The 18366-nt window shown below is 44.6% G+C and overlaps 1 protein-coding gene across 2 annotated transcripts in view; it reads left to right on the top strand.

The window, feature by feature from the left end:
- The window catches only part of MAVS (mitochondrial antiviral signaling protein), an 80472-nt gene that overhangs the window by 39595 nt on the left and 22511 nt on the right, over nucleotides 1-18366 (top strand). For both annotated transcript variants that reach the window (XM_082243573.1, XM_082243572.1), the window contains exons 3-5: nucleotides 5092-5272; nucleotides 7351-7637; nucleotides 14833-14937. In XM_082243573.1, the coding sequence (XP_082099699.1) occupies nucleotides 5092-5272; nucleotides 7351-7637; nucleotides 14833-14937 (573 nt within the window). The remainder of the gene's footprint in view (nucleotides 1-5091; nucleotides 5273-7350; nucleotides 7638-14832; nucleotides 14938-18366) is intronic.

Genomic DNA, 18366 nt, shown 5'->3' on the forward strand with positions numbered 1-18366 from the left:
AGAGAGCCTTTAGACACTGCTGTGTTCTAATCTGCACTTCAAAAATCACCAATTAAAGGGAAAAATAAAAATGTTTCATTTATACGTTACTGTGAGATACACCCGTTGGATACTGTTGTTTTATTCCGCTTTTCAATAAAAACCCATTTAGGGAAAAAAAGAAAAATTGCGGCCTAGTCTGCATATTTTACTGTGAGATACACCCGTTGGATACTGGTGTTCTATTCCACTTTTCAATAAAAACCCATTTAGGGAAAAAATATTAAACTGCGGCCTAGTCTGTATCTGTACGTGTGAGATACAGCCTTTTAGATACTGTTGTTCTATTCTGCTATTCAATAAACACCCATTTAGGGGAAAGAAAGATATTAAATTGCGGCTTAGTCTGTATCTGTACATGTGAGATACACCCTTTGGATACTGTTGTTCTATTCTGCTATTCAATAAACACCCATTTAGGGGAAAGAAAGATATTAAATTGCGGCTTAGTCTGTATCTGTACGTGTGAGATACCCTTTTAGATATTGTTGTTCTATTCTGCTATTCAATAAACACCCATTTAGGGGAAAATTAATAATTTTGCAGCGTTTGCTGAATATGTTACTGTGAGATGCACCCTTTAAATTTGTTTGGCGCATCTCCTTCCACCACCGAGGATTGCAGGGCGCTTCATTTTGCCTCCTGTTGCTAACTCCTCCTACTCTGCTTCCTCATCCTCTACTGCCTCCACATCCGGAACAGTGATCATTTCCAAGGCTTTCAGGGCAAGGCTTTCAGGGCAGTCATTCACAAGTGGCTCCGTGGGTGGGTTCCTTCCAAGCCCCCATCACTCCAGCAGGTTTGCATAGCCGCCACCCAACCTTGGTCAGGCCGGATGACAGCACAGCACCCCCACTGAATAACTGATAACAACAGATACTACACTTGATCTTAGCCAAAAGGTCGAGAAGCGATGCTAGTGGCATTCCCACCTGACAGCGGGGGCACAGTGGAAGCACAAGGCGAAGGCAGAGGAGGAGGAGGTTGACAACGCAGCCAGGGCACCGCCAGCACCTCAGAAGGCAGGGTTAGCATGTATAAAATGTGGAAAAGCTTTGTCGGCACGCCACAACAACCAGGGCCACCAGCTGTTTTTTTTTTTTTTTTTTTTTTAAGCTCGTGGTGTGTGAACACACTCAGACTATCACCCGGTGGGTGCATAAAGTGAAGCACAAAAAGTGCACAGGGTGTACACATGGTCCCTGACCCTGATCCCCCGGGGTGCAAGGTACCTGACAGGGACTGGGGTACTTACACTGGCTAAACTGGCCGAAACCAGGCAGCCCCATTCTTTAGGAAGTCTGCTGAAACAGACCACCCCAAGTACTAGGTGGGGCTCTCCTGAATAGAGACCCCATGAGAGAGGGCGAACCAAGCCAGAAGGCCATATCCACCCCCTCCTAAGACTTTCAGGGACAGGCCCAAGGACCTACACCCTACTAATCACGCTGTGCAAAATAAGTGTATCGCCCCAATAAAAAACACAAAATGTGAGACACACAACACATAAAAGTGGGGAAAGGGATAGTGAAGAAGTGCAAGGTTAGTGCCATGTTGCAATACTATGGCAGGCCCTTCGGCCAGGAATAAAAAATTCCTCTGGTCCGGACTCCTGACCAAAAGGCCCGGCCCTAGAGGCAGGTGTGCAAAACGTGTGTAGGAAGTGCAGTGTCCTTGGTGCCATACTCATAATGTTGCCATCCACCGTGAATTATGGCACCCCTGGACTGCCACTCCAGGGGCACATACACCACAGGCTTTTCAGAATCCCGGTCCCTGGCAAGACCAGTGCAGCCCCGTCCCTACCAGAAGGCCTCCGAACTTAGACAGCTTTGGGAGAGCCCAGCCCACAACCAGGGACACATACCTTTTCCAAGGCCAGACTCAACCCAGAAGGGGGAAAAAAGCCCCCCCGCCGCCATCACCATTCCTTACCATATACAGTTCCTTACGTACTGAATGACAGGTCTGCCCCCTCCAACTTCTGGGTCTCCAAATTGGGCACATGGCCTGAGCTTGCCATTTACGCCTTGGAGGTGCTGGCCTGCCCTGCAGCCAGTGTATTATCTGAACGTGTATTTAGCATGGCTGGGGGCGTTATCACAGACAAGCGCAGCCGCCTGTCCAGAGCCAATGTGGACAAGCTCACGTTCGTTAAAATGAACCAGGCATGGATCCCACAGGACTTGTCCGCACCTTGTAGACATGTATACCGGCCTTACCCAGCCAATGTTGTATTTTTGATCTTTCTCACTCTTTTGGGGTGTACCCGAATTTAAAAAGAAATAAAATTAAAAACAAAAACCAGTGTTGCCTACCTTGTCCTCTACCGCCGCTTCCACCTACACTGCCACATCCACCTCAACCTCCTACTCCATATGGGCCTTGTCCAGATTTTGCCGCCATTTGCAGCCCTCTAGCCCTTTCCATGTTTGTTTTAGAGCCATTTTAGTGCTTAAAAGTTCATGTCACCATTGACTTCAATGTGGGTTCGGGATCGGGTCAAGTTCGGGTAAGTCCGGGTCACGGACCCGGACTTTTTTTTTCAAGTTTGGCCGGACCCGCCGAACCCAGACATCCAGGTGTTCGTTCGCTCAACTCTATTGGGGAATTTTATGTGAAAATTATGTTAATTATCACTGTGGGTGATTGATTATATTGTGATAAATCTTCAGGAAGAGAGAACTGTATAGGTGTTATAGATAAAAAAATAATGAGAATCTCCAATCATTTAAGAATAGAGGTGTCAACAAGGTATGCAAAAATATTGTAAATGTGCAAATTTCAAACAGAGAATGTGGTTTTCCTTTTGGTAAAGTCCATTCATTTCCAAATTGAAATGTTAAAAAGCAAACAAAATCTTTCAAACTACGTTCGAATGTTCTGAGAATTTACGTATACATTTCTTTAAAATTTTGCTAATGTATATCCAGCTCAACTTTTGAATTTTTTTTTTTTTTATGTAAACAAACTTCATGTGATCACCACGATTGGCTGTCATAATGGTCACAAATTAGGAGTCATGCTGGATGGGTTGTGACAGGGGGAGCACAAGTGAGCACTAATAGTTTTCACATGCTACATAGATCTCAGCATGGGGGCCCCATACCCAAGAGCATTAATCTCTGGCTTGTGGGTTAGGCCTCAATCGCATGGGGTGTACTAATGAGTACATCGGTGGAGGGCTGTGTGTACGCACGGGAGGGTGGACAAGTGTTTATCCCCATTGTGCGTTCGGGGCCATGCAACTGCACTCGCACGGACTTCCCACTGGGAGCACTGCATTTGCAGCCATACAGCTTCTGAGTCCCAATTGACATCAATGGGACTGCTTACACAGGGATGTATGGGACACTTGTGTATCTCTGTATGGCTTTAGTATACCATAAGTGAAAGAGGCCTTAAATTAATCTGTGCTCGGTGTATACAGGGAAAAGCAACAGGTTCATTGAAATTCTGTCCCAAGTGCTATCTGTTTATACTCAGTTAAAGCAGCCCCCATAGATTTCATTTTCTTTCCTTCCACCACGGGTAGAAGGAAAGAAAATTGTTCAATTTCCCTATCAACACAGTCAGTGTTAGTCACTGTTGATTGGGGGGGGGGGGTCCCTCTCAGTGTTGATTGGGGGGGTCCGTCTCAGTGTTGATTGGGGGGTCCCTCCTGTGTTGATTGGGGGGTCCCTCCCACAGTGCCATTGTGTTCTGCTGACGGGGAGCCTTCCCGGCCGGCAGAATACAATAATTACTGTTAGCAGCTATATCCGCCGGCAGTAATCGAGTGTAAAAAAAAAAAAATCCAACATGCTGGATCGAGTCATTTAGCCTGCCCATACATTGATCAAATCATGGCTGGTTCAGCAATTTTGATCCATGTATGGCCGGATTTTGTCCTGCAGGAGCAAACAGTCAATGCCCTGTGCAAACTACAAGTTGGTGTGTGTGTTAGTTTATGCACCACTGCAGATTTAAAAAAAAAAACAGTGGATGTGAACACACACAAAAAAGTGCACTTAGGGGTGTGCTTTAACCTCTACCCTGATCCCCGGGGAGCAAGGCTCCTGACAGGGACAAAGGGTTCCAATGGTCCGCCTAGCCAGAAGGCCTGGCATACCCCGTTCTTCTGGGCAGCCGAAGCTGACCCCGAATACTTGGTCGAGGGGGCTCTCCCGAAGAGAAACACCCCCCCCCCCCAGGACAGAGGAGGAAGGAGCCTGGGGCCACACATCCTCCCCCCCCCCCCCCCCAGACTTCAGGGTAAGCCCGAGGACTCACACCCTCCATCCTAGTGAGAAGAAAACACACGCAGAAGTGAAAGGTGACAAACATGGGAGAAAAAAAAATAAATAAATGGCCGTGCATGGTGCACTGGCCTGGGCCCTGAGGCCTGGTAACAAAAATTGGCCCAGACTTTAGCCAAAAGGCCCAGCCCTAAAAGGTACAGTGCAGAAAAAGGGTTTTGGAGCTGTGACCATGTGTCGGTACACACATTGGGTTCCCACACCCAAGTGTTACTAAGAGCACCTCTGGGGCAACCACTCCCAGAAGGCACAGACAACGTGGACTCTCTGCCTTCCCAGCCCATGGCCAGACAAGGTAGAACGTTCAAATCAGGAGGTAATGGACCCTTCCAGCTTCCTCTGGGAGAATTTACTTCCGGCCCCCAATGACCTATGGGCACTCCGGTTTCAATCCCTGCCAGTACTAACCTTCCAGGTCCCCATCACTCCAGCAGGTTTGCATAGCCGCCACCCAACCTTGATCAGGTCAGATGATAGCGGAGTGTCCACACTGGATCACTCATAAAAACAGATACTACACTTGATCTTAGCCAAAAGGCAGAGAAGCGATGTGCAAGCAACAAGTTAATTTGGTTGAAGCTAACATCGGGCCCAATCCTTACATGGCAGCAATTGCACCTAGTGATTGCTTGTTGAGGCACCCTGCACTGCATCGGTGAGACAGTCACATGATTGCCCCTTGTAGCTATTTGGAGAGGTAGGAGAGAGAATGCATTTTGGAATAAAACATGTCTGATTATACTTTCTCTTCAAGGAGCAACTAGAGAGAGACTTGGATAGAGGAGGCAATACAAACACATTGTTTAATTTTTTGAATAACCTGAGAAGAAGAGACGATTGGGTGAACCATTTCTTAAAAGCTCTGTGGAACTGTGAGCTTCGTGAACTGTATTATAGGCTTCGGGATGTCTACAGGTCGTTTAAACCTAACAGAGGTGAGTAAAACCTATTCAATCAACATTATCCTATGGGGTATACTGGATATGATGCTAATATGTAATTACAGGGGGTGTAATACTTCTGGGCCCATGAGGATATGGAATCCACCATCACTGTTCCTTCACTTGTTACTATCTATCTTTTCACATTAAATTCTTTAGAGAAGCACCCTTAGGTGGTTGGACAAAATGCCCAGAACAGACAGGAAAGAGAAGCGAAGTTAAGGAAAAAAATATCCTCTGTCCTAAAGTATGTGCTGCCCCCTCTAAATCTGCCTTTTTGAATCACTGGCCCCCAAATGCCATTATGATAAAGAGCATACTCCGAACTCTTGAGCTGCGTACTTGTATCAGGGAAGCCGAGAATTGAGACAGCATGACAGCCAGGTGGCTGGCATTTTTAGGGTTAGGATTGCATACATATTTCCTCGCCACTAGTTTCCCATAATAGGTAAAACTGGCAACTTTGTCATTGATCATTATTAAAGCGGAGTTCCGGCCATGAAAACATTTTCTCAATAAAAATACCCCCGGGACAGTCAGGGCTAGTCCCTTCCACAATGGATAGCCTCTGTACTGTCCCGGGTCGCACTTACCTTTTAGAAGAAATACTTACCTTGAAAATTTCTTCTCCAGCGTTGCCATTTCGGATGTGGGCAGCTGAAGCCAGCGCGATCCTCTTCTGTGTCCTCTTCCGTGTCCTCTTCTCCCAGAATGCGCCTGCACTGGCCCAGCTCGTCACTTCCGGTGCGGCGCCGCCTTCCTCCACGGCATGCCCAGAAGCTGTTTAGCAGGGACTGTGGCGCCGCACCGGAAGTGACGAGTGGGGCCGGTGCCGTCGCATTGATTCCTGGGAGCGATGACGTTAAGCTCCCAGGAATCATTGCAAACCGGAAGTGACGGCGCGGGCCGCGGCTGCCGAGGGAGGAAGTGGAAGAAAAGTGAGTATACTTTTCTACAATAACAAGGTAAGTTAAAAAAAAAAAAAAAATTGTAACTTATTTCCTTTTCAGGTGACGAAAAGCAAGTGGATAGCCACAAAATCGATTATGTCGATTTTGTGGCCGGAACTCCGCTTTAATTTAGAAAATTGTTTGCATTTATTGTAAATGTATATTTACATAGTTCCCAACTGTCCCTGATTTAGAACAAAGTCCCTCTGTCCTCCTCATTTGTCCCTCCATTTTGGTCTGATCTGTATATTTGTATATAAAATGCACTTTTTATCTTTCAAATAGTGTTTCCCAGTGCTAAACTTTTTGTAAAATTTATAAATTGCTGCAATTGTAAATTTCAAAAGCCAATATAAAGGAATAGTAGAAGAAAAAAAAAGCACTTGTGGGTTTATCTATTTTTTTTAAATATTTATTTTTTGGTATGGGCTGTGTCCTATGCCTACATACTTTTGCTAATAGGTGTCCCTCGTTCCCATCTCAAAATGTTGGGAGGTATGTATTTATCCTATTGTTATTAAGGGCCAGGTGGAAATGTTTACCTTGCTAAACTCTGGGCACAGAAACGTTAATTAAATGATATTCCTCCACAACCACAAAGGATATATTTCCCCTTTGTAAGCACCAAATGCCTTTAGAAATCCAGTTATTATCTTTCAAAAGTTGTGTTCATTCAAATATTACCTGATGATCCTGGCATGAAGGCCTGTCTTGTGGCACTTCTTGTTATGGGGTGATGGGGTGACAGCTGTTCTCAAATGCCACATGTACCCCTGATAGAGACTGTAAGTGGACACGATGGCAGACTTTATGCAGCCATGGCCCAGTATTGGCTCAGGAAGCTGGCCCAAAGCAATGATGTGCAGCCCAGGCTGAAGCAAGTGCATATATTCACTTTAGGCTTCAACTATATCTAAAAAGTGTATAGAAAACCCTTATAGGGTGCTATAAGGTGAACAAACAGTCTGTACCCTGTGTCATTTGATATGTAGCTAATAAAGATTTACGTCGGAGAGTATACCGAGTGGCTGCTCTGGCTCATCCAAGATTTTAATGTATTTTTGAAAGGTTTGAAAGTTTTGTTTTTTTAACAGCTAAGTTTGCATATTTGTATACTTTCAGTTTGGGAACCTCCTCTTCCTCCCTACTCACCTCATTCTCTGCCACCGAATCCTTGTGACCACCCTCAATTGGACAGTCCACCAGTTTACGCAAGTCTTCCAATTCAGTTGAATCCCAGTTCTCCGGAACCACAGCCAGGTCCTGCAGTATCTCCGGCTTTACCACATGCTGTTGCACTGCCTGATGAAGTGGACACCAGGACATCGGCAGATGGCAAATCTAAGACACCGGTACCAGAAACGTCACCCTTTCCACTATTTGAGGAAAACAATGGCGTTTTAAGCGAGGTGAGTCCTTTTCAAGTTCTTTTTGTAATAAAGTATGTCTAAAGCCAGAACTTTCTTCAGTTTTGGAGTAGAAAATAGTTAAAACCTTAAGTTTTTTTTTTTTCTTGTTTTGTTTATTTTTCTCTGTGTCTGATTGGGGGGTTTTCCTTCACTTCCTGTCTCTAGAAACAACTGAGCTTAAGTGGAGAGTACTCCAACGTAATAGAAATCACCTCTTTAACAGTTGCCACCTTAACAAGGTGTAATGTTCCGGTACCTTTGGTACCCTAAATTACACTTTCCACAAGTGTATGCGCCCCACCATTTACTTTTGGAAAGGTGCGCATACACCTTTAAGACTGGAGCTGTCATCACCCAGCGCCGGACTAGATGGTTATTTAAAGCGCCTGTTCTCACTCACATGTGTTCGTTCAAACACCCTTACCTGGATGCTAACCTTGCTTGAAGCTTCCATGCTTGCAAGCTTACTTCGCTGACGGAACCTCGCTGCGCTGATCCCTGTATCCCGCTACTGGATCATCCGCCTCTCCTGAACCACCCTTCGGCTGTATCGCTAATAGTGCTAAGTACCCCGCAGGGGAATTCTCTATAAACTTATACTAAGCTTACACTATCTAGCTCTGCATAGTAAAGACTGTTTATCACATCTGCATAACTAGATTGCTAGCTCTTGAGACTACTGCTACTTTTCTGCACTGGGTTGATCTCTTTTGTATGTCCACCTGCTATTCTATCATCTGCTATCATACAACATTGCTAAACCTTCCTGCATCCATCTGCTACTGTCTCACCTTCAAGTGTCTATCACCTACCACCTCCACTCAACCTATCCCTCAACCTTCATCATTGTGTTACCACATACATAAAGTCACTCTAGGAACCAGTTTGCTAATTGTGTGTATTTACTGGCTGAAATAAGACCTTCCACACATGATGAGTCATTGAGGTTGGGAATGGTATCTCAGCATATCTCTTACATGACTACTGACGTGGATCTATTTCTGCAGCTGAAAATCCACACCATATAAGAAACGCAGGAGCGTTACAGATTGAACGAACCAAAAAATGGATTCAGCAGAAATAACCACTCAGGTGACACAATTAAAACAGCAAGTATCTGCGTTAATACACGCACTTGCTGAATTAAAAGAAGACAATCAGGCTCTGTCGCAGCAGGTAATTAGACTGACACAACTTACCTCTGCTCAGTCCCCTGAACCCAAGATAAATCCCCCTTTGGTATTTACAGGCGATCGCAAAAAATTTCGCGAATTTAAAAACGCATGTGAGTTACTTTTTTTGCTAAAACCTCGTACCTACCTTACTGATCACATTAAGGTTTGTACTATTATTTCTTACCTATCAAACGATCCTCGAGCCTGGGCAGATTCTCTTTTTGAGAAAAACGACCTGCTTCTCAACTCCTATGCCTTGTTCCTGGCAGAGCTCACTAGCCTATATGATGACCCCAATAGGCAGAGTACTGCTGATCTTCAGTTAAGATCCTTGAAACAAGGAAGGAGGCCTGTAGAAGACTTTGTCGCAGAGTTCAAGAGATGGACCCTTGATTCAGAATGGAATGATGCATCTCTGAAAACCCAATTTAGGCTTGGCCTATCAGAAACCGTTAAGGATGAGCTCGCCCGAGCGGATCTGCCAAAAACCCTGGATGCACTAATACAACTCAGTATTACCATAGATAGAAGACTACGAGAAAGAAAGGCTGAAAAGATGGGAATGCCATTATCCGTTTCCTCTCGGAGTCTGGCCGTTGACCCCGTTCCTATGGAGATAGGAACCATACGCCCACCGCTATCAACTATGGAAAAAGCCAAAAGACGAAATGAAAATCTCTGCTTGTACTGTGCATCCCCGGATCACAAGATAAACGTCTGTCCCCTAGTCAACAAAAAGAAGGGTGAGTGTTCACATGTCTCCCTAGGAGGATTGACCACTTCATTCACTAACCCCTACATTTCTGTTTTTTTGACATTACAGTGGGACCAGAACAGGATTACTACTAAGGCCATGATTGACACAGGATCTTGTGGAAATTATATGGATATATGTTTTGCTGCTTTAAATAAAATTCCTATTATTTCTAAACTCAAACCTGTCTCAGTAAGTCTTATTACCGGTGTTCCGTTATCCTCTGGTCCGATCACCGATCAGACACAAGCACTTCTAGTCACTATTAACGAGTCTCATAGGGAGACTTCTACCTTCGATTTAATACCATCACCCCACTTTCCCATTGTGTTGGGACTTCCCTGGTTGCACACACACCAACCAACCATAGATTGGAAGAAACGGTCATTGACCTTCCCTTCTTGTTATTGCGAGGAAACGTGTAACCTCCCGTTTTCCGGGAAGATTCTGTCTGTGGTGACAGATGAGATTGCACCACTATGTTATCAGGATCTTTCTTAGGTTTTTCTTGAGAAAAATGCTCAAGCATTACCTCCTCATCGAGACTATGATTGTAGCATTGATCTACTCCCAAATAGCAAATTGCCGTTCGGTCATGTTTATCCTCTTTCACAGGATGAACTTGCCCATCTCAAAACCTATTTGGATGAGAACTTGGAAAAAGGTTTTATTAGACCTTCCGCTTCTTCCACAGCAGCAGGACTCTTTTTTGTTCGCAATAAAGATTCAAGTCTCAGACCTATCATCGACTACAGGAAATTGAATGCTATCACAATAAAAGATCGCTATCCTCTACCGCTTATCCCTGAGCTCATTGAGCAGGTGCGTGGAGCTACCTATTTTTCAAAATTAGACCTGAAAGGAGCATACAATCTCATTCGAATCCGTGATGGACACGAGTGGAAGACTGCATTCAGAACTAGATACGGATTGTTCGAATATCTTGTGATGCCATTCGGCCTATGCAATGCCCCTGCAGTTTTCCAACGATTTATAAACGATATTTTTAAAGACTTACTAGATGTCTGTGTTGTGGTATATCTGGACGATATACTTATATATTCACGGACCCTGTCTGAACACATAAGACATGTAAGACTTGTATTATCGAGATTGCTTGCACATAATCTTTATGTGAAGCTGAAGAAATGCTTGTTCCATAAAGATGAGGTACTCTTCCTAGGCTACATCATATCCAAAACAGGAATCGAGATGGACATGAGTAAAATATCCTGCATTCAGGATTGGCCTACACCAACTACACGCAAGGCGCTACAGCGATTCCTGGGATTTTCAAATTTCTACAGGAAGTTCATAAAAAACTTTTCTGCTATTGTGAGACCCCTCACACAGCTCACTAGCATAAAAATACCATTTAAATGGTCAGAAGAAGCAAATAAGGCTTTCCACTTGTTAAAGACAAGGTTTACTTCCGCTCCCATATTACGCCATCCAGACCCATCCCTCCAATACATTCTGGAGGTAGATGCGTCAAACATGGCAGTAGGAGCAATACTCTCCCAACGACCTACCCACACTTCACCACTTCATCCAGTCGCTTTTTTTTCTAAATCCCTGAGCAGTCCCGAGATGAATTACCCCGTGGGTGAAAAGGAACTGCTTGCTATAAAATTGGCTCTGGAGAATTGGCGACATTTACTCGAAGGCACCCAACTACCAATAATTATATACACGGACCATAAAAACCTCCAATATCTTCAGACTAGCAAAACTCTCTCGCATCGACAGGTACGATGGTCACTATTCTTTCTAAGGTTTAACTTCCTAGTGACCTACACACCTGCAGATAAGAACAAAAAGGCGGATGCACTATCACGACTAACTGAAGAAAACTACTTTGAAATCCCTTCCGTTCCTATAATACCTCACAAACGCATTATTGGAGTTGTCCGTTCCTTAAAGGAAGAGGTTCTGCATGGTATAAGTTTGGATTCACCCCCACCACAACTAAATACTGATGCAGAAGGCTTCCTCTACTACAACGACAAACTTTACATACCACCTACCCTACGCACCAAGATCTTGGAATTATCGCATGATGTGCCTATGGCAGGACATATGGGTATGACAAAGACTTTCAATTTGATTTCTCGACAATTCTGGTGGCCTGACATGAAAACATCTATACAAAAATTCGTCTCTTCATGCAATGTCTGTGCCAGGTCCAAAATTGACACTACGAGACCATCCGGTCTACTATGCAGTCTACCAATACCTCAAACTCCATGGGAGGTTTTGTCATTGGACTTCATCGTAGAATTGCCTCCTTCCAAAGGATTTAATACCATCTTGGTGTCAGTGGACCATCTGACAAAGATGGCACATTTCATTGCTATTCGCAGACTACCTTCGTCCAAACAAACGGCAGAACTCCTGATGAAACATGTCTTCAGATTACATGGTATCCCAAAAACTCTTCTGTCTGACCGTGGATCCCAATTTATTTCTAAATTCTGGCAAGAACTATGTCACATACTACGGATTGAGCGGAAGCTCACTTCTCCTTACCATCCGCAGACCAACGGACAGACTGAAAGAGTCAACCAATGCATCGAGCAGTATTTACGTTGTTACACTTCTTACCAACAGGATGATTGGTTGGATCTTCTCCCCCTGGCAGAATTTGCCTAAAACAACGCAACTCACAGTACAACCAAGCAGAGTCCGTTCTACTTGAACTATGGGTTCCATCCCTCTATTCTCCCTCCACGCATCCTTCCTTCAAATAACCCAGTAGCCTCAGACTATCTTACCCAAATAAAGGATTCTCTGGGTTTACTAAATACTACCATTGCACACGCTCACAGTCAACAAAAGAAGTACTATGATCTTCGTAGAAGACCTTCTCCACAGTATACTATCGGGGACCTCGTTTGGCTCTCAACAAAAAACTTGAGACTGAAGATCCCTAGCAAAAAGCTTGGACCTCTGTTCTTGGGACCTTTCCCAATCAAGAAACTTATTGAAAAACCTGCAGTGCAGCTTACATTGCCAATGGACCTAAAAATCCATCCCATTTTCCATGTGTCGCTACTAAAACCCCATGTTCCGGACCAAGGAATAAGGCCTAATATTCCACCTCCCCCTCCTGTACAAGTTGAAGGTGGAGAAGATTACGAGATAAAAGATTCTGGATTCTCGTATCTACAGAAGAAAACTTCAGTACTTGGTTAGATGGAAGAACTATGGGCCCCAAGACGAAACCTGGCTAAACACCTCTGACATACATGCCCCTAGATTAATCCGCAATTTTCATGCGAGATACCCAGACAAACCAGCTCCAGAGGCCTTCAGGAGCAGGCCTTAAGGGGGGGGTATTGTAATGTTCCGGTACCTTTGGTACCCTAAATTACACTTTCCACAAGTGTATGCGCCCCACCATTTACTTTTGGAAAGGTGCGCATACACCTTTAAGACTGGAGCTGTCATCACCCAGCGCCGGACTAGATGGCTATTTAAAGCGCCGGTTCTCACTCACATGTGTTCGTTCAAACACCCTTACCTGGATGCTAACCTTGCTTGAAGCTTCCATGCTTGCAAGCTTACTTCGCTGACGGAACCTCGCTGCGCTGATCCCTGTATCCCGCTACTGGATCATCCGCCTCTCCTGAACCACCCTTCGGCTGTATCGCTAATAGTGCTAAGTACCCCGCAGGGGAATTCTCTATAAACTTATACTAAGCTTACACTATCTAGCTCTGCATAGTAAAGACTGTTTATCACATCTGCATAACTAGATTGCTAGCTCTTGAGACTACTGCTACTTTTCTGCACTGGGTTGATCTCTTTTGTATGTCCACCTGCTATTCTATCATCTGCTATCATACAACATTGCTAAACCTTCCTGCATCCATCTGCTACTGTCTCACCTTCAAGTGTCTATCACCTACCACCTCCACTCAACCTATCCCTCAACCTTCATCATTGTGTTACCACATACATAAAGTCACTCTAGGAACCAGTTTGCTAATTGTGTGTATTTACTGGCTGAAATAAGACCTTCCACACATGATGAGTCATTGAGGTTGGGAATGGTATCTCAGCATATCTCTTACATGACTACTGACGTGGATCTATTTCTGCAGCTGAAAATCCACACCATATAAGAAACGCAGGAGCGTTACACAAGGGTCCCTATTAAAAAAAAAAAAATTTCTACTACGGAGTCAGAGTTTTGGATTTTTCCCTCAGTTTTAGTTTTATGACAGTAGTCTTTAGGACAAATAAAGAGGGTGAGTCCATCAAGCAGAAACATTGAGATCCACAAAAACCTGACGGAAGGTCTAACTCATCCCTGGTCTATCCAAAACTAAATGAAAATATTTGGCTTCAAATTTTGCTATTAAAGTATAACTCTGCTTCGCCAAACTCTGGTCCTTCCCCTTGACTGTGGGCACACCAGCCTCAGGAGCTCACCCTTGCACCATTTGAACTCCACATAAGTGACAAAAGGTTGAACTCCATTATTGTCACTGTCTTGTAATAAAGTTGTTTTTTTTTTTTTTTTTAAATCGGCTCTTGCAAGCTCAAAGTCCCCAACTTGAGAATATCCCTTCTAATGTATTTTTAACCTCTTTTTCTAGCCTAATCGTAGAACCTGAGGGAGGATAAAGCTTGTAGAGGGGGCAATCTCAAGGTACTGGCTTGAAGCATGCAAGAGCTGATAACGTTTTTTGAAAGGACTGTGACGTTATTGGAGCGTGACCTTTTATTGATGGTGACTGCCCATAGCATTTAGGGTTCAAGGTTCATGAATTTCCCATATCTCCTTGCAGTCTGTGCTCAGCTTATCATTCATGCATGCACTATGGTTCTAGAGAATAATCAATCAGGAAAAAGATCTTGCTGGCATTTGAGGTCTGCTTGTCTAAACAGTTTTCATTAATCGGGTGAAGGGCATAGTCAAAGGGTTTTTTAGGGCTGATTGGTATGTTACTGCACAAGTGTTACTTTGTGTGGTAATGTGTATTGTGATCAGGCAGCCAGTTCATTATGAAACACATGTGACCCTTTTTTCAGCATTGCAGCGCACCACAGTGCATGGTATGTGCTTAGTGGGGCATCATTTTTTGTGCCTTCCGTACAATACATTAGGGTGCCATTCACAATGATTAGCACTGCAACACGTCCACACACAGAGCAAGTACTCTGCGGGAACGCAAGTTAGAATGGTCTTCTAGTAATTTCAGTTCTCCTTTAAGTGAATGTGTGTTCCTTTTTAAGTCATTCTTATATTTTAATTTAGGCTACTAATCCTTCAGAGCAGTATCCATCTGTTGCATCCTCCCTCCCTGCAAGACAGGCTATTGCAACGAGACAGCCACTCCAGGAAAAGATAGAGAATCCAGAGGTAAGATCTGATTACCAACATGTTAAAGCTGAATTTCAGGCAGATATAAAAACCTTTTGAATGCAGTTATTTACAGTGTTTATTATAAAGGCATTAAATGTATTTTACAATAAATTAGCTTAAAGGCTAAGTTCTTTTTCTAAATTCCAGCTCCCCTATGTACCAATATGCCATTATTGTACCCCTTTTGCAGAAAAATAAAATCTTTCTTTGATTTCTAGAACAAGGCCTTACCTTTGCCCCTGGTGTTTTCCATAGAAAAGTTCATCCTTTCCTGGTATGTAGATTTAGGATGTAAAAACCAGTAAGACACAGGAAGCAGTTCGCCAGATGATCCCATTAGCGCACACGCCTTGCAGACAATTTCCTTTAGTTTTGCCAAAACTATGAAGTAGGAGGACCCACCCATTCATTCATTCACTCTGTAGCCTCTCAGACAGGCCCTTGCATTACATCAGGGGGTGTCCAACCTGCGGCCTGGGAGAGTTTAGAATGCGGCTCGGGCCCATTTAGAGGGACGCTGGGGATGCCGTGCAAACATAGCAGCTGTGGCAGCCTACATTGACAAGCCAGGCAAATGCATGCCTGGAGGGTTGCCGGGGATGCCATTCTGAGTTATCACAAATATTGCTTATGGCAGTGACGGCGACCCTTGGCACCCCAGATGTTTTGGAACTACATGTAGCCCAATACCCAGCTGTTTTGCTGGCTCTGGGTCCCCCTGGGTCACCGGGTGCAACAAAAGTTCCTTTGAGCATGTTTCTCCAAGTGTGAGCACTGAGAAAATGACCAGTCCAGTATCTTTGGGTTTTTGTATTTATTTGGTAACTTGGATCGGAGAAGGGACGAGTGGGATACTCCTGGAACTAAACTATGCACAATTTGGCGGAGACACTTAAATATAGCTGTTTGGCACTGACTTGACGCTGGCTGAATGCCTATCAACGCTGACTTGAGGTAGCTACTTGAATCATACTGCTGCACTGCTGAACACTTCAGGGTCCGCACCGGCGCCCTTTTTCTCTCTCTAATCTTCAGGGCTTAGACGCTGGCACCCCCTTTCTAAGCCTCCACTACTGGCTAGCTGGCTCCTGAATCCCTTTGACCTTCTGGAGTGGTCCCCTCTCCTAGGCAGACCCCCGGGCAGTTTTGAGTATTCACAACACTGTTTTTCCAGGAAACTTCTGCCCAGCAGCTCCACTTGGTCCACAGCACTCTGGATCCTTCCTGCAGCCCAGTTCAGCCTCTAGGCCGACCGCCCAGGACACCCTTGCTTCCTCTGACAGGAGGAGAGACAGCCATCAGCCTCCTCCTGGGACTCTGCTTCCCACCAAAGACACCCTGTCACATGCTCCCCTCAGGCTTATACCCAATCCCAGAGTGCATTGCGGCAAACTCCGCCCACTGAGACAGATATAAGCCCTGGTGTGCTATTGGCCAGGTTTCCTCCACTGTCCAACAAAAACCCTCATTGGATACAGCGGGGAGACTCCCCAGACTCAACAGACCACAACTGGAAACATGTCACAGCCTAACTAAATGATCAGCCCCCCTGATAAGCAGACAGGGCCACATATATGCTCTTTCCTAGCACCTACCTAGGAGGGTGCTACATACATTCCCCATGATGCTCAACTAAACTGCAGAGTGCATGAGCCTCATGGGAAATGTAGTTCCAAAACAACTGGGGTGCCAAGGTTCGCTATCACTGGTCTATGGTCTCCCTGCAGCTGAGCTTTCCCCATAACTAACTGCAATGGGCAGTAGATGTAATGGGTGTGGCAGTGGCCATCTTGGTAGAGGCAGGGCTTTACTTCCTTATTTTAGAGCCTCCAGCAAGGATAGTGACCAAATCTCAATCCTGGTCTCCTGGGACTAGCAGTCAGACGAAGCAGTGCCTTAGATCTCACAATACAGATATACAGCTTTAAGCCTGTAGGCAAAGGAGTACCTATACCATACCAGATAGTGCATTTTTAGGAAGAATTCAGGACAAAAGGTATATTTCTTTAGGGTACTGTTTATGCACAGTTACCATATTAAACCTTTTACTGCGGGGGCAGTAAAAACGCAGTTCAACTACCAGTTTCTACCCCCTTACCTCAACATCAAGGGTAAATTAAAGTGGTGGTACAGTCTTAAAGGTTTTTCACCTTCACCAGTCTATGCATTAACCACTTCTGGACTGGAAGGATTTACCCCCTTAATGGCCATTTTTTGCGATTCGGCACTGTGTTATTCTAACTGACAATTGTACGGTCATGCGACGCTGTATCCTAATAAAATTTATGTCCTTTTTTCCCCACGAATAAAGCTTTCTTTTGGTGGTATTTGATAACCTCTGCGATATTTATTTATTTATTTATTTTTTGCGCTATAAACCAAAAAAGTGACAATTCTGGAAAAAAAAAAAAAAATATATATATATATATATTACTTTCTGTTATAAAACCTTTCCAATAAAAAAAATAAATGTAAAAATCAAAAATTTTCTTTATTTTTGGCCAATTTGTATTCTGCTACATACAAAAAAAATCCCAATAAGTGTATATTGATTGGTTTGCGCAAAAGTTACCACGTCTTAAAACTAGGGGAAAGATTTATGCAATTTCTATTTTATTTTTTATTTTTTTTACTGGTAATGGCGGCGATCAGCGATTTTTAGCAGGAATGCGACATTACGTGGACAGATCAGACCCCTAACTGACATTTTTGACACTTTTGGGGACCAGTGACATTTCTACAGTAATCCAATGCTAATAATATGCACTGTTACTGTACTAATGACACTGGTAGGGAAGGGGTTTAACACCAGAGGCAATCAAAGGGTTAAATGTGTCCCTAGGGGGTGTTTTCGAACTGTGGGGGGGGGGGGTGGGCTTTCTGCATGAACACAGGGATTTGTGTTCCTAAATAAGAGGAACACAAGATCCCTGTGTTCATAACTGACAGAACAGTGGTCTGCTGTGTATACAATGGTAGACCACCATTCTGTCTCCACGAGGAGCCATCGCGGGTGCCCGGCGGCAATTGGCTGCCGGACCTGCTGGTAGGTTTCCCCTGTGGGGAATAGGTGCACGCGTGCGCCCCTGCTAGTGGTCCCGCAAAGTGACGTACAGTTGCGTCGTTTCATGAGACAGAGCCAACCTGCTGCAGTAAAACTGCGGCGGGCGGTCTTTAAGTGGTTAAGGTGAAAAACCTTCAGTGCTGCAGCTCCCCCTCCAGATCCCCCTTTTTCTTACCTAAACCCAATCCGATCTAGGGATGTGCACGAGCGCAGCGGCTCCAGCCACTGTCCCTTTCTTAATTGGAGAGATTGATTTCAGCAGGAGCCATTGGCTCCCGCTGCTGTCGATCAAAAGCTGTGTCACAATAGGGGGGGGGCAAGGCCAAGTCCCGCTGTCTGTGTCAATGGATGCATCAGCAGAA

The sequence above is a fragment of the Pelophylax lessonae genome (genome assembly GCF_965119305.1).
Source record: "Pelophylax lessonae genome assembly, chromosome: 1".
Lineage (NCBI taxonomy): Eukaryota > Metazoa > Chordata > Amphibia > Anura > Ranidae > Pelophylax > Pelophylax lessonae.